The sequence below is a fragment of the Cornus florida genome, unplaced genomic scaffold (assembly GCF_030987335.1).
Source record: "Cornus florida cultivar Cherokee Brave unplaced genomic scaffold, ASM3098733v1 CherokeeBrave_3.0.0_Hap2_Chr05, whole genome shotgun sequence".
Classification (NCBI taxonomy): Eukaryota; Viridiplantae; Streptophyta; class Magnoliopsida; order Cornales; family Cornaceae; genus Cornus; species Cornus florida.
Window position 1 is genome coordinate 59,900,314 of NW_026775575.1, and position 16,272 is coordinate 59,916,585.

Genomic DNA, 16,272 nt, shown 5'->3' on the forward strand with positions numbered 1-16,272 from the left:
CTTCTCGCCAGACTATCAGAAATATTTTGGGGGAATTTCTCATTTTCAGAAATTTTAGCTTATTACCAGAATATATGTTGATTTTTCTGACTAGATCTCCTTGTTTGCTATGCCTCTTCGACCTTCACCGATAGAGTTTTTATACATAAACATAAATAACAGAGTTTTGGGGAGAGTTTCTTTACCGAATTTCAAATTTCCGAAAGGAATTTCCTATTTGATATTTCAGGCATGGTATATATATAGTAGAGTTTTGAGGGAAGGTCACCTTTCCTTTTAGGGAGAAATTGAAAGTTGAAACTCAAATACGATTTTGAAAAGATGCAATAATGCGTGCATAAAGAAGATGTATAAATTACGCTGAACTGGATGATTGGAGCTTCAGCTTCTCGCCGGACTAAATTTTTTTTGGGGGAATCTCTCCTTCTCTGAGCTTCTTTGAACAGGGAGATCCTTTGCTTTCCAAAAAACGTCAGATTCCCCTTCAGAGCTCATTTTAACAGGGAGATCCTTTACTTTCCAGAAAGCGTCCTCATTTAGCTTCTTCTTCTCTAAAATCTTTATCTTTATGTCTTGGTTGCCTTGTTTCTCGGTTGCACTTGATCATGGAGATCAGTTTGGATGTGAGAAAGAGAGAGATATTTCAGAATCAGTATACATATGGCAGTTTTGGGGGCAAGCTCAATTTTCGTTTTAGGGGGAATTTCAAATTGAAACTGAAATGATGTATTATGTACAGAAAGGTAGAAGATACGGAGTATTATAAATAAGTATGTATATAAATGGTATAATAAAAACTACAGTACTTACCCATTTTATCACCTTTGCCACATCAGTCGAGGGACCCACCACTGGACACTTTCCTGTGAGATGCGAATGGGGAGGATTTTTCTCCCTCCCCCATATGCTATATTTGGTGTGAATTACAGAATCCCATGAATCATTGAGTCTTTGAACAATCATCCAGCCGAGAGCACGTGGGCGTTCTCACATTGCGTCGCCCCCTCACACTCCGTGGCCACAAGTCATGCTTGTGATGGGGGTGGACAATGGCACCACGTGCACTGCCCAGTTTGCGGTCGGCCCAAAAAAAGAGTCCCCGGTGACGAATGTTTTGGTCGTGTTCAACTCTTCTTCCCCTTTTTTTTAGGAGAAAAAAAAAATCTTAATAAATAAATAAATTGATTAACAACTACTAAAAAATTCCTTGTCACTTTAATCAAAATGCTTAAAACTTTCATCTTATCCAGAGATATAAATCCCTTGTCAGACTTTATTTTGGATGCAACTAGCATTGTTCTTCTCTTCATATGAAGCATACACTAAAACTCAACACTTTTTTCTTTTTTTTTTTTAACAGAAAGATAATTTTATTATGAAAAAACTTTTAGTGTTTTATATTCATGTTGCGGTCAGAAGTACTTAATTATTTTTGAGAATTAATATTAGAGGAAATTTAGTTTAAACTTAATGTAATGTAAAAAAGATGGCTGCAGTTGGGTGCTCCAATGCCACACCTGCCCCTTCCCCTAATGTGACTCCCAAAAGATATATATATATATATACACACACACGCATACATATTATTACTATGTAATTTTTAAAATTTTTATGAATGCCTCCCCTAAAATTTTCCATTGTTAATTTGTTACCCACTGTGGCTCTACAATGTGTCTCTGTATATATATTTACTTTAGTTTATATAATTTTTTAAGATTTTACAAAATTTCTTTTCTCTTTAACCTTTTTGTCTTTTCAAGTTTTTTAATCCCTTCAACAAAAAAAAATTGCATAACCCTAATTTTTCTCTTGAGAGTTCTTTCATTCTTCTTTTATTTTTATATTTTCTTCTTCTTTTATATTTTTGTCTCTTTCTAAAAGTTTATATTCCTGCACTCATATATGATATATGATATATATGCTCTCTGTTATTTTTATTTTTATTTTTTTATTTTTAAACATCACTGTAATTTTATAAACTTAGGCTTCATTTGTTTCGACATAAAATATTTTTTTTGGAAAATAATTTTTTTTCCCAAGTAAAATATTCTTTTATTTTTACTTTGTCGGTGTTTGGCAAATGTTTACGTCAAGCTTGAGGTCGAGTCCATCGAGCGGGGCATGTAAAATAACTTACTGAAAATTGATGGATAAGTTATTTTTGTTAAATTTTAATATTTTTTTTCTTCATAAAATATTTACGACAACCAAACACCAAAAAATAAAAAAATATTTTCTGAAAAATATTTTACGTCCAAACAAACGGAGCCTTAATGTTAATATTTTACCTTCTTGTTTTGCTGTTAATTGAAAAAAATTAAATTAATTTTTTTTTATTATGTTCCTGCCCTAAAGTAAATTCCTTGCTTTGTTTCTGTCTGGTGAAACTACATCATATTGAAACTTTTTAAAATAAATAAATGTGAAGAGAGAATAATTTTAGAAATAGGAGAGATTGAAATAAAGTAACACTTCTATTTCCTCAATTTTAAAGTCAAAAAGTAACTGTTAAGCCTTATATTATTTACAGTAATTAAGAGGTTTTTGGCTTAGTTTTGGTGGGGGAGGGAGTATGGAGAAACAATCAATCCTTGGAACAAGCAAATTCAAATAAAAGGGAGGTCTTGGCTTTTGGGACATGTAGGCTTTTAATTTGAAATTTTTTTTTTTTAGTTAAAGCTTTTAATTTAAAATTACTAGCTAATAAAACATGGATTTTTCAGAGAGGATTTAATTTTTTATCATTTTCAAGAGCAAATTACTACCAGATTGTGATTTTTTGAAAGCTAGGAGTGCAAATTCATCTTGGGCTAGGCAAAGTTTTATGGGAGCCAAGAAAGTGGTGGAAAAGGGGTTGGTATGGAGGTTAGAAAATTGTCACGCTCCAAAAAAAAAAAAAAAAAAAAAAAAAAAAAAAAAAAAAAAAAAAATGAGAACTCTGCATGACACGGGAGTAGTAGTTCTAGAGCCTTTCGAGAGTTGTGTAGAGAATTGTGAAGTGTAGATAGAGTTGAAAGATTGTACAATATTGCAGAGCTTTTATTTTCCAAGAGTTGTGTAGAGAATTGTGAACTGTAGATACAGTTGGAAGATTGTAGAGCTTTTAAATTTGTAAGAGTATAGGAGGTTTTAGGTAAGAGAAAGCTTGGAGAAGTTAATAGACAGCTTTGTAAAGGGGTTATATATATATATATTGTTTTGGAAGGTTAAGCAAACTCACATGTGTATGCTTTAATTAAGACTCGAATCCCTAACCTTTCCTTTAAGAATTTGTAAATATTTAAATAGAATGTTCCAGAGAGTAGATTTCAGTCATAGATTACAACGCATCACAGTGATCAACATGAATCCTAGCCATCTAGTAAATGGGAGACATCAACATGCATCCTAGCCATCTAGTAAATGGGAGATGTGTATAAATAGATGCCCAGTGAAAGGAACATTGTCAATCACCCTAGGGGATGAAATTGTGAAATAGTGTATGCTCAACGCAATGCTAGATCACATTGGAAAATGATACGGGCTTCGTACAAGGAAGTGATAGCATACCACTATTGCGTTTATAATTTGTTATTTAGCTTGTTGATAAAAAATAAAAAGGTAAATGCTAAAATACTAAGCAAAATCCTCTCTGAATTAAAAAATGCAATTCATAGTAGTAATGTCGTGTATAAGTAAAAATATGTTTACCAAAATATGCTAAGTGTTCCTCATTCTCATTTGCGTAAAGTGCAACCTCCACACCTTTTCAAGTCATTCATACGCATCTTTATTAACATTTTTTTATGATCCGCATGTCATATTCGAATGTGATATTTAAATGTTTTTAACTAAATTTAAATATTACATGCAAATAATAAAAAAAATTGAAACTTATTTTGAAACTTGGAACTTCCTAATATATGTTGGCAGCCGCAATTTGTTGATTTAATATAACCTAAAAGTGAGAATATGATGGAGTAGTAATCTTTCTAATACATTTTCATATAGTATTAAGTTCTGAAAAAAAAATAAATAAATAAATAAATTGATCGTATTAAGTTTACCATGGTTGCAGCACCCTAACAAAGAATGACATTTGGATGAGAGAATTGAATTGTTGTGGACGAGTCCAATATTAAATTTAGGATGGTTGCACTACCCTGACAAAGAATGCCACCTGAATGAGAGAATTGAATCATTGTGTAGTCCAATATTAAATTTAAAATGGTTCGCGTACCCTGACAAAGAATGTTACCTGAATTAGAGAATTGAATCATTGTGTTCGAGTTCAATATTAAATTAGATTGGTTAGTACGAGTTTGATAGTAAATAGTTGATTATTGATTTGAGTTTACATTTATAATAATAAATTATGAATAAATTAAGTTTTTCTTTCAAGGAGGACGAATGAAAGCTGTTCATGTGAATAGTGAGATGGTAGGAGTGCAATGCGTGACGTTCAGAACTAGCAAAGTAAGAAATAATATTTTAAATAATCTTGGAAGTTTTAGGGCATGCTTGGTTTGTAATTATGGAAACATTTTTCTGTTCTTGAAAACTGTACAAAAAACACTGTCTGGTTCAGTTTTTTAAAAATTATTTTCTAAAAACTTAGTTATAAAATGCATGTTTTCATATAACAGTCTTTTAAAAATATTTGCAAGTCCTCAATGCAACAAACACCACAAGCAAAGCACGCACACTGAGTGCGGAAACCCGAGATTAGAACAATGAGATGAGAGGGTGTTTGTGACCAGGAACTCGAGTCACGTATTGTTACTCTGTGCATGCCTTCTGGAGGATGCAGCGGCCAGAGCATTTCCCAGGCGAGTATGCTCGTGCCAGTGCAAGAATAGTCTGCCATTGCCACGATCACTAGGCCTTAAAGAGGTCACCTCTGTAAGTTTTTTCTTTAAGGGGTGCAACACGGAGACTTTCCCCCTTGACTGCGGAGTTCTGATGGAATTTAGTCCATTAGTGCTGGTATGATTGCACCCATTGTTATCTGTATTTCCCTCTTTTTTTCTCTATTTTATCTCTTTTAATAAAATCTAAATTTAGCAACAACAAAATAAATAAATAAAAAGGGTTAAAATGTTATCATGAGATTACTCCATCATACTTTGTATCTTAAAACAACCTGTATCATACTTTATATCTTATAGCAACCAAATCAAACAATGGATCACCCACACCACGCTCTATGGCAGAAGCAAAAACCAATGGATGTTATTATATCCTCTGTTTAATTCAATATTATATGAGAATTGCTATATCAAGGTCATTCCCTCATCAATGTCCAAGTATACATTAGCTGCTGCTTTTTTCACATTCATCAGTCGTCAGATACAAGTAAAAATAAAAAATAAATTACCATGCTTCTATCTCTCTTTCTAAGTAGCCATTGAAATTCTTTCATATTTTCTTCCCTGCCAACCAACGGCTATAAAAGTCCAATGCTTCACGTGGTTTGTATTCTGGGACGGTATGTCCAGAACCCTGGCACCAAAGACACAAAATAAAATGCAAAAATCAATGTCGAGAAAGGGGAAAAAGGAGAGGCTGCATCCGCAGTCCTCTTTGTCACATGTGGAATCCACATATGTGAGGAGCTGTGAAATACAGCCTCCAAATAAATGAATAATTACAATATTTGTTATAAATGTGGTTAATTTATTCGAGAAAAAATTGACAAGGTAAGTGTACAGACCTTTACAGTGAGAAAGGTGAGATTGTTATCATATCCTTGTAGGTACCTGAAGCCAAATAAGATATAGTTAGTGGGTGTCTTTGCACGATAATGAACTTTTCATGGACCATCATTTTGTTGAGGACTGTAAAAGACAGGAAGATATACATTGGCTTGTTTGGAAAGTTCAAAAAATGTTCCTATTCCAAATAATGTTTTTCCTGATTAAACAATAAAATTTCTGGAATATTAACGCTTCTTCATGATTAACAAGAACAAGTTCCGTAGTAGTAGTCTAGTAACATACCCAGCAACTTGTCCATTGGAAGTCCAAGGCCTCCATTCGTCCACAATTTTGTATCCCATTGATCGTGTCCATGCTTCACTCCCGGTGTATGGAACACACATATCATGGTCCCCACTGCAAAAAAAGTAAAATCGTATGAAATTAACATACATAAAATGATCAAAGATAATCTAAGCCACATAAAGGAGTGCGCACCACTAGTTGTAACTTATAAGTAACATACCATATATTTATGTTCGTTTATATTTCTACATTATTTAAGTACCAATTAGGTTTTTTGAGAATGTCTCGGTGTAATCAGGGATGGGAGAATATATATAATATGAATACAACCTCAATTTGGGAGTCTTTTTACTGTCTATTTTCGTGTTTTATTCATGTAATGAGCTATTTATGGGGCAGAAAGGCTGAATCCACGTCACCTCATGTGTGGCATTAGAGAAGACGGAAGATTTAGTCTTTTTGGCAGAAGAAATTACAACTTCCTTTCCTACTTCTATGAGGGAAGTTCCATAAGTCGGACACCGCTGCCATGGAATACATGATTGAACCCACAGCAAATCATGCAGTCACAGCTGCAACTCAAAGTACCAACCTTCTATGTTCCAGCTCCAGAAATTTTATATGCTCACATTCCCTTTCTTATTGACGCATCAACATTGCAAGCAATGGTCTATGGGAATTATTTCCGTGTTTATGGTTTCATTTTTTGAGTCAAGGCCGTTTCTTTCTCCTGTCAGGTAAAGCACTAACATGCTATTGGACAGGAATTGCTTCATTATGCCCACAAGAACAAAATATTGAAATATTGTAAAGCACCTTACATCTGTTGTGCATGATTTAGGCCCATAAAGGCTCCAGGATAGAGCTGTGAATCTATTACTTCCTGTTTGAAAACCATAGAACTGATTTTAAAGCTGAAATACACACATTTCTTGCTTATAAATTAAATAGGGTATATTACACCGACACCCCTTGACGTTAGGTCATATTTCAGCTAGATGAAAATTTTGGTTTTAACTTTCACTTACACCCCAATCATGCGAATTGACTCTTTTACCCTCAATTTTTTAATACAAAAAATATACAATCTTAAATGACAAAACACACCCTATCCCTACCCCACACCACCACTGCCACCATCCTCCCAACCATAACCACTACCATTCCCAACTCCACATCCACCACTACATACCCTCTTCGGTACCCCAAGCAGTCATGTCTTCTTGCTGGCTCTTTCTTTTTCTTCAAGTTCCAAGAATCCAAGTAGCTCTGAAGCTGTAAATGTGGACAAGCTCTCCCAATCATTCTAGTCGATCGACACCTCATCCCTTCACTTCTTCAGTTCAGCCCGTTCCAGCCCTTGCCCAAGAAGATCAATGTCAGAGGGTTTAATGGAAGCATTAGTCAATTACTGTCGCAACTGAAACTTCAACATCCGCCAGGGCATCACAGATTGAACCCATTATTTTCGAATGTAAGCAGTCATCTTTATCATCTATATTATGCGGAGGCAGCTACGAACAGGTTTGTCAAGTAAAAGCTCGAGTTTTGGAAGACAATCACCCCATTACACTAGTAAAGGGCAAGTCAGCATCTTGACTGGATTGGGGAGCAGAGGTGGGAGCATAGATTACAGGCTTATAGCCACGACGGCATTGTAATCGGCGGCAAAAATCCGCGTCTCATGCTCGTCGGCGCCAAAACCCTCGACCGTGACTTTCTGGCGTACGCTAGCCTCGACGGCTTCGTAATCGGCGGCGAAAATCCGCGTCTCGTGATCCTAGTGAAGCCCCAAGTAGCGAAACCCAGTTCATCTCCGGCGACGAATAACAGAACAGAACTGACCCAGTTCCGGCAAGCTCCTAGTGTCGGTGAAACCAAACTCAATTCCGGCAAGCTCCAAGTAGCAAAACCCAATTCATATCGGCGTGTTCCCAAGTGACGACAAAGCAACGGCAAGCTCCAAGTGTCGGCTTCTAGTCAGAGCAATCAGTGATGACAGCGTCGGAGCTTCGTTTTGGGTATTGGGTTCTCTGTGGTGGAAGCTATGTTGTGACGGGGACGAAGGTGAAGGCTTGGTGGTGGTGGTGAGTGGTGTCAATTTGTTTTTCGGAAGGTAATTATTTAGTTTGATTTGGTGGTGGTTGTGGGGGGTGATGATGGATGTGGGTGTGGGTGGTGGAGCTGTGATACGGCTGGCCGGCGACGGCGGTATATGGTGGGGGTGATTGGTGGTGGTGATATATATGTGTGTGTGTGTGTGTGTGTGTGTGTGTTTGTGTTGTGATTTAGTGGGAAAAACAGAGTGTCCATGGTGGAAAAAAAAACTTAATTTGAAGAAGGAAGAGAAGGATTGAGGAGAGAGAAAAATAAGACAAATTTGGCAATTTTAGACACGAAAGATCTTTGCCGCCCTTCTCAGCAATTGCCACCAAAACTCTTTTCTTGTCTGGGAAAAAATCAACAATCATGACAGAGAGGTAGAGAGAGAAAGTGGAAGAAGGTTCACGACAGAGAGGCGGCGAAGGTGGTGATTGTGATAAGGGTAGTTTGGTCATAAAAAAAGTCAATATGAGGTCAAAGGGTATTATAATCATTTAATACTTCAAAAGTACTCTGACTCGGTCAAAATTGATCTTTGGGGTGTAAGTGAAATGTTAAACCACTCATTCAAATATAAGTGAAATCTAAAACCAAAATGTTAATCTAAGTGAAATATGACCTAACCATAGGGGGTTTGAGTGTAATTTACCCAATTAAATATCATCATTCTAGTAATATACACTCCTTAAGATTTTAAGTCCTGTTTAGACAGGTTCTGTTTCCTTTTTTTTCCCTTTTGAGAAACCTCAACCTCAACTACCCTGCAACTTAAAATCAATAGTAACCCTATATATATATCAAATAGGGTGGATGTTATCTCAGGTCAAAGACAGTCTGATTTAGCTCTAGTTTGTTGTTTGTAGACGACGTGCACCAAATTAGGATCTCGTGATCAGAGTGAAAACTGAAAGAAATTACACAAGCAAGCAAACACAAATATATTATTTGCTTGGTTCAGCAAGTGCCTACATTCACGGAGGAGGAGAGGAGATCAAAATCCACCATTAGGAAATCAAAAGGTGTTTACGAGAGCACACAATTTAACCCCTTGCTCACAATCCTCTCGAAGACTCAAAACTCTTTACTTATTGATTTGAGTCTCAACCCATAACCTACTCTGAGTCTCAACCCAAAACCTACTTATTGATTAGACTCTCAACAAGTTTTAACTCATGTAGTCCCACTCTAGGTCCTTGTTAGAAAGAAATGCAATTCCTTAGAGTCGAAGTATATTTCTATTAAAACTTTCCTAAACAAAATACAACTCTAAAATAGAAACTTAACTGACAAAGAGATTTAAGACAGATCACATTCATACATGGACTCTTCTATTTCCCTTCAAATACATGTATTGACACAAAAACGGCATGGGTAATAGATCATATAGGATATGTGTCTGGCACATGAACCTAAATCAGACTCTCCAATCCTTTGCATGGCATGATTGAAAAAGGAAACACACAAATTTGGTAGAAGAGACGAGTTTCCTGTCTATCATATAAATGGAAAAGCTTTGATTTTACCTCAACCCGTTTATTTTAATTAAAAATGAAGTATACTACTAAAAAGTAACAAAAGTAAATGCATAGGATGTGTCTACCTATAGGTATCCAACTTTTAGACACATATTCCATATCCTAAGATTTGAGATTAAAAAAGGTCCCACAGTTAGAGAAACACCCGCACCCAATACATTTACCCGAGTCCGGGTAACACAGCATGGATGAAATCTCAGGCTAGGCAATTTGATAAGGAGATCAACTCCATGGCATCTGAGAGCAGACTGTTGTCTAAATCATATATATGAATTCTTCTTAGATTGATGTTATAATAGATATGTGATCGTTATGCTGAAATTGAATATATGATATGAAAGAATATTAATATATTAAACTTGTTGACTTTAAGAGATAATCAAACCAAGAGTAAAGTATAAGAAGATGAAGAAGAAGAAGAGAAGAAAGAGGAGGAGAGAAAAGAGAGAGAGAGATGGGGAAAAAGAGAAAGAATGAAAAAATACTTTCATCCTTCCACCACATTCTATTTATACTAACAAGTTTCAGAAATTACACATAAGAACCCAACAATACATAAGTAATAACAAATAAGCCCCTGACAACAAAACTATATATTCATAAGAAACATAAAGTTGGAGAGAGAGGTATCACTAGCAGGTTGCTAGATTCGCTAGTTTTTCTTAAGTGTGGTCACCGTTCACAATTGAAATAACTCTTTATTACTCATTTATTTATTTATTTTTGCATCTAGACTTTGACGAAATGGTTCTATATGGGCCTGAACTCTTCAATGAACTATAGAACGTATAGACCTAATGTAAAGAAATAGTTCATGCTCTCATTATGGAACAGAAAGTAGGCTCAAATATTTTTAATGAAGAACAAAGTTTTACAAATCTTAATAGATTCTCTACAGCACCAACTCCAGATGAAACTAAAGAGGAGCAGGCTAAAGGTGGAATATAGTTTGACTGGGGAATTTTAAGGATGAAAGCACCATTATAGGCATTATATAAAAGAAAGTGAAAAATATGCCAAGGGATCACACTTCCATCATAAACTAGATCAGTTTATACTAAAGACAGATTAAACCAAAAGGAATTTCGGAATCTTACAACCAAATCAAGCACCAACTTGTTTTGGGATTTTGAAATTGTTTCACTTCCCTATGAATCATTAAGGTTTACAACAAAATATATAATGACATAACACAAACAGTAGAGTAGTAAATAATGTTATAGATGCTGATCTACCTGTAGATGAGTGCCCGATATCCTTTGGACGTGAGGTTCCTGTGATACTTGATCATGCTTCCAGCATCATGATGAAATAAAATTCTGTCCGTACATAAATCCCAACTGCCCGATACGTTTACCTAATGTATCATAGGGATGGTAAAATCAGTGTCCTTAAAGCTTGTAGAAACTGAAGTGCTGAAATCTTACCTGTTCAGCATGAATTGCTTTCCGGACTGCTTCATTGTTCAGCCATGTAGTTGCAACTTCATCATCCTGCATGTTGAAATTTGAACACCAATCATAAGAATGCTAGTCACTGATCCCCATAAAGTGGCCAAGCATCACTGGCCAGATAAAAACAAAGATAGGGGAAAAATACTATAAATAAATAAAGAAAAGAAAAAAGAAAAAGAAGAATATAGCCACCCACATAACAAGAGTCACAAGGATGCCGTGTCAAGGCAATGAAACCAGAGAACATGCGTACGCAGTGTTTCAACAGCTAAAAGATCCATTTTTGTACTGAGAGACTGACCAGAAATTAATTACTGGATTGCCATGAAAGTAGACCAATGCTGAAGAAGAATGCATTTTTGTTCAAATCACATAACAAAGTCATATGCAACAACTTTTTTGGCATTTTTCCTGCCCTTGTGGAGTGTTCTAGTCACACCAAATGTTCACATCACTTGGTTCTATCAATGAGTGATATTAGACAGCACATTTTCTAATTCCAATTATACATCTAATCACCATCCCATCTGGATCTAATCAACCGAGCTACACTAAATATAATGACATATTTCATGATTGCTCAACATTGTGTTCCATATTTTAAAATTCAATATGGCTGACATTAGGCTCATTGCTCATATATCCATACTCAGTTTGATTATGGTGCATGATTAGACATCGCCCCAAAAGAATCTTTGTTTATAGTTTCTCATAAGTTTATTTGAGATTAAAAAAAATAAAATAAAATTATGTCTAGAGAAGCTAGGTATTCCTAGTGAAGCTAAAGATAAATGTTCAACGAAGATGAAAATAGGAAATATGCCAATTTTTTTAGATGAATGAAATAGCTCAAATGATTTTGGTGGCAAACGCTGCACTGATAACATTAATTTATTTTTAGTAAGGAATGCTGGCAATGTGGACATACACCTTCAAGCAAATTAAGTTACCGGAAATCACCTGAAACAAGTTTGAGAAGGATAGGAAGTTGAGTAACTTACAGTGCATGGAACACTGTCACTGTTGAGAATCTGTGGCCAAGTTGGGACAATTCCATCTTTTACGGAAGCTCTGAAAGGCCATGCACGACCAAACATTCTTGTTCGTACAGGAAGAGGTCTTTCAGTCTCGCCTAATTTCTTGAAACTGGATGGTAACCTCAGGTGAGAATTTGTAGTCGCTCCAGTTTCTGGGGCATGATAGCATGGTTCTAGAATGTTGTATATATTTAAAGCTTCAATATCCTGAGTTTAGTCAGAATATAAAAGTAAATAAATCGCTATCAGAAAACTCTTTTATGTAACAGTAAAAAAGTGTTATCTTACTCTGTCAACTTTCGCAATTGTGTTTTCGCAATTGGTACTGGTTGGATTATAATAATTTCCTTGACACTCGGTAGTAACTTCCTGCAGTATGTGTAGCATTAGCAGAGGTATGTTGTTGAGAAACAAGAGAAGCAAGAGAACAGTGGCAAGTCTTAGCCTCTGATTCAACATTAAAAATGAATCTGGTTGATTTTAAAATAAAGTCCCAAAATTTAAAAAATCCTGGAATTCAGAGTCTGCAACTAACAGTGAATATTAGTGCTACAGATGCTGAACAGGGGGGAAAAAAAGTTGCTGCAGAAGCTTCCTTTGGGAAACGGGAAGGGTTGGGTATGGGGTTGGCTACTCTGTTGTGAAGACTAGTTCACCCTTGAACTCCCTCCCAAACTAAAAACTAAAAGAAAAAATAAACAGAGGCACTTTGAAATCATTTTTAGTCTTTGCTTGTGGTTATGTTGGTTTCACTGAATTATTCTTGGACTAAGAATTAACATTGAACTAGCAAATAAAAAGCTGATCTCAAGTATATGTAAAGGCACCCGAATGCAGCTAAATAAAGAAAATAAGTACCCCACAGCTATGGTGTTACAACTACACTAAGCAATAGCCCCACCTTCAATAAAAATAATATAGAGAGAGAAGAAAAGATTGAAATAGGTGGAAGCCTCAGATGCAGTTAAAATTGGAATGGCCTTAAATGGAACAAAATATCAAAATTGATAAACTAGGAATTGTAACGTGACTTCAGAGCAGTACTTTCACCGATACACCGAAGGCCTAATAGTGAGATAGATCAATCAGCACAAATATACCCTTGATCAAAATGAGAAGCTCTACTCACCTCATATAGCTCATCTGGGATGAGGCCCATTCCATGCACGAACGGAATAAGTGCATTGCCGTCGATCACCTCATCTGTAACTCCATTGCCCACCATGTAACCCTGTATTCCATTTACTTAATTTGCAGCCAAAACCTTTTAGTTTTAGAAAGAGAAATCCTATAAAAGACATACCTTCAAGTTGAGAACGGGTTTCACACCAGCATCAATTCCTGCAGAAGATCCAATAGATCTTAGATTCTTATCCCAACACAGATGCAGTTCAGAAATCAGATGATATACCTTTCGCTACTTCAGAAGCCAGTGTCGGCACATATATTCCAGCGTATGACTCTCCGGTAATAAAAAATGGATTGGAAAGGAACTCCGGGTATAGCTCGAACCACTAATTATATAACAACAGTTTGTAGGAAAATGAAAACATTTTAGGATACGAGAATACAAATATACATATAACAGTGTGTAAACATATCTGTCATCTTTGATTCTTTTTTTTCTTTTTTTTCTTTTTATATTAAATGATACCTTGAGGAGAAATGTGTGCGAATCAGAAGCAGTCTTTAGGTCCCCAGTATCATAATCAGATTTATTTCCTGAATAAGAAAATCCAACACCAGCCGGAGAGTCCAAATATAAAATGTTGGAAACCTGAGAAGCAAATATCCATAAAGGAGCTGATTTCACACAATATGGGAAGATAATCATCGAAAAACAATTAAAATTATATCTCTCATATATGACATATAGTGCTATATTTGTATATATCTTATATGAGATTAAATTAATTTATAACCTTGGACCAGCTGTATGGATTGGGATGCAGCTGAGGCGGGCTTCCCTTTGGTTTTCCTGCTTCAAAATTGAAGGGTCCTGCAAAATATGATTGAAGATTCTTGTATAAATTAGTGGGAACGGGACAAAAAAAAAATCCTTCTCTCTTTTTCTTTTACTTTTTTATATGGTAACTGAGAAAAAATCCAACCTTACAAAAATTATGTGTTCTAACAAAAATGAAAGACAAAAAAATCTTGTCCAACAAAATCATTTATACCATTCCTAATTTCAAGAACACCAATAATTTCCGATTAAAGAAGGACCATAAAAACTAAACCCAAAACGGAACCACTTTATTCAATTTTGATTGACATAACTATTGAATCTACAAACTGGTGAATTTGAATAGAATCACCAAAATGATAATCTTGGTAGAAAAATGGAATAAAATCACATACTAATAATATATTAAATGACCAAGGAACACAAAATAAACTAGTTGCAAATTCGACGAAGAAATGTAGATAAATTTTTTGTTTTTTTTTTTGTTATGTGATTCCAAAATGTCCCTTAATGAAGTCCACTCACTCAAATTCACATCACTCCATGTTTGATCCTAATGATCCAACTAATCTCACTAGTACACAAAATCCAACAAAAGGCTTTAATCAAGGTTTTTAAAAATATATATAATAACAATAATAATAATAATAATATCCCAAAAAGAAAAAACATATGGGATTCACAAAATTGACAAAATTATCATTGAACTGTTCAGTGTATCCACCAGAGCCCAATGATTCATAATAAAACTTAAATTACACCAATCATTTTCACAATCTTGGAATATAAAGAACAAAGTTAAGAAGGTTGATCAAATATACCATGCTCATAGACGAACCCGTCGAAGCTCGAGCACCCCGGTCCACCATTGAGCCAGAGGACCACAGGGTCCTCTGATGGATTCCTTTCAGACAACACAAGGTAATAAAACAGTTTCTTCCCATGATTCTCATCTATGGTCACATACCTATAACCAACATATACAGAAATAAAATAAAACACATAAATAAAAAGAAAAACCACAAAATTTCATATAGAATTAGTTTAGAAAAATCAAAATTGGCAACATATAAGTGGGAATTAAGAGAGATATTAAAACAGTTTCTTCCCATGATTCTCATCTATGGTTCACATACCTATAACCAACACACACAGAAATAAAATAAAAAAAAAAAAACATAAATAAAAAGAAAAACCCACCAAAAAAACACATAGAATTAGTTTAGAAAAATCAAAATTGACAACATATAAGTGGGAACTAAGAGAGATAATAAAACAGTTTCTTCCCACGATTCTCATCTATGGTTCACATACCTATACCCAACATATACAGAAATAAAATAAAAAATCATAAATAAAAAGAAAAACCCACCAAAAAAACACATAGAATTAGTTTAGAAAAATCAAAATTGGCAACATATAAGTGAGAATTAAAAAAAAAAAAAAAAAAAAAATACACATAGAATTAGTTTAGGAAAATTCAAAATTGGCAACATATAAGTGGGAATTAAGAGAGATAATAAAACAGTTTCTTCCCATGATCTATAACCAACATATACAGAAATAAAATCAAAAAACATAAATAAAAAGAAAAACCAACCATAAAACACATAAAATTAGTTTAGAAAAATCAAAATTGGCAACATATAAGTGGGAATTAAAAGAGATATACAGACCCAGAATAGTGTTTGGAAAGAAAAGTTCCATCGAAGCCAGGAATCTGTGTGACGAGTGCACTTTCAGGAGCAGATTGTGTTAACACAAAGGTGAATAAAATGTAAGTGAGTATGATTATGTGGATTGAATTACCAATCTTGGCCATGGTCAAAGGTTTCAGATTTTTCCTGAATCTTATGGAACTGTTAGAGAGAGAGACAGGAGGAGGCCTTTTTATAGTAATGGTACCACATGAGTGTTTTGGCGTGGGGCTAATTATTGAGTGGCAACCAATTTGACGTGTTGTCTTCCAAGGTAAGAGAGAGAGAACAAAGAGCTCCAATAAGGGGAGAGCAATGTGCTCAACTGACCACAAAGCGGCATTTGAGGAACTAAAGCTGAAATGCTGACTGGAGCATGTTAAGGTGACAATGCTGGGCACCAAAAGATGTTTGACGGCCCAATTATGACATGATCCAAAAATGGAACCTTTTGAAACTCTTTTCCATTTTAAATTTTGATGGTTGTTCATGGAGGGAG

The 16,272-nt window shown here is 35.1% G+C and overlaps 1 protein-coding gene across 1 annotated transcript; it reads right to left on the minus strand.

Moving 5' to 3' along the window:
- Window positions 1-5,191: 5,191 nt before the first annotated feature.
- LOC132306590 (serine carboxypeptidase-like 20) lies at window positions 5,192-16,067 on the minus strand. The gene is made up of 14 exons (XM_059804037.1): window positions 15,753-16,067; window positions 14,898-15,043; window positions 14,033-14,109; window positions 13,765-13,887; window positions 13,522-13,624; window positions 13,414-13,451; window positions 13,240-13,341; window positions 12,399-12,479; window positions 12,075-12,317; window positions 11,047-11,112; window positions 10,855-10,976; window positions 5,979-6,092; window positions 5,693-5,738; window positions 5,192-5,481 (listed from the first exon to the last, which is right to left on the minus strand). The coding sequence occupies exons 1-14, from the start codon at window positions 15,896-15,898 to the stop codon at window positions 5,398-5,400; spliced, it is 1,491 nt and encodes a 496-aa protein (XP_059660020.1). The 5' UTR covers window positions 15,899-16,067; the 3' UTR covers window positions 5,192-5,397.
- Between the last annotated feature and the right edge of the window lie 205 nt (window positions 16,068-16,272).

Excerpts from the sequence above, each read along its gene's own strand:
- LOC132306590 (XM_059804037.1), bottom strand. The coding sequence starts at position 15,898 with ATGGCCAAGATTGGTAATTCAATCCACATAATCATACTCACTTACATT. Across the intron at positions 12,318-12,398 it reads CAATTGCGAAAGTTGACAGA|GATATTGAAGCTTTAAATAT; the intron begins GTAAGATAACAC and ends GACTAAACTCAG. Across the intron at positions 6,093-10,854 it reads TATCGGGCACTCATCTACAG|TGGGGACCATGATATGTGTG; the intron begins GTAGATCAGCAT and ends CTTTTTTTGCAG.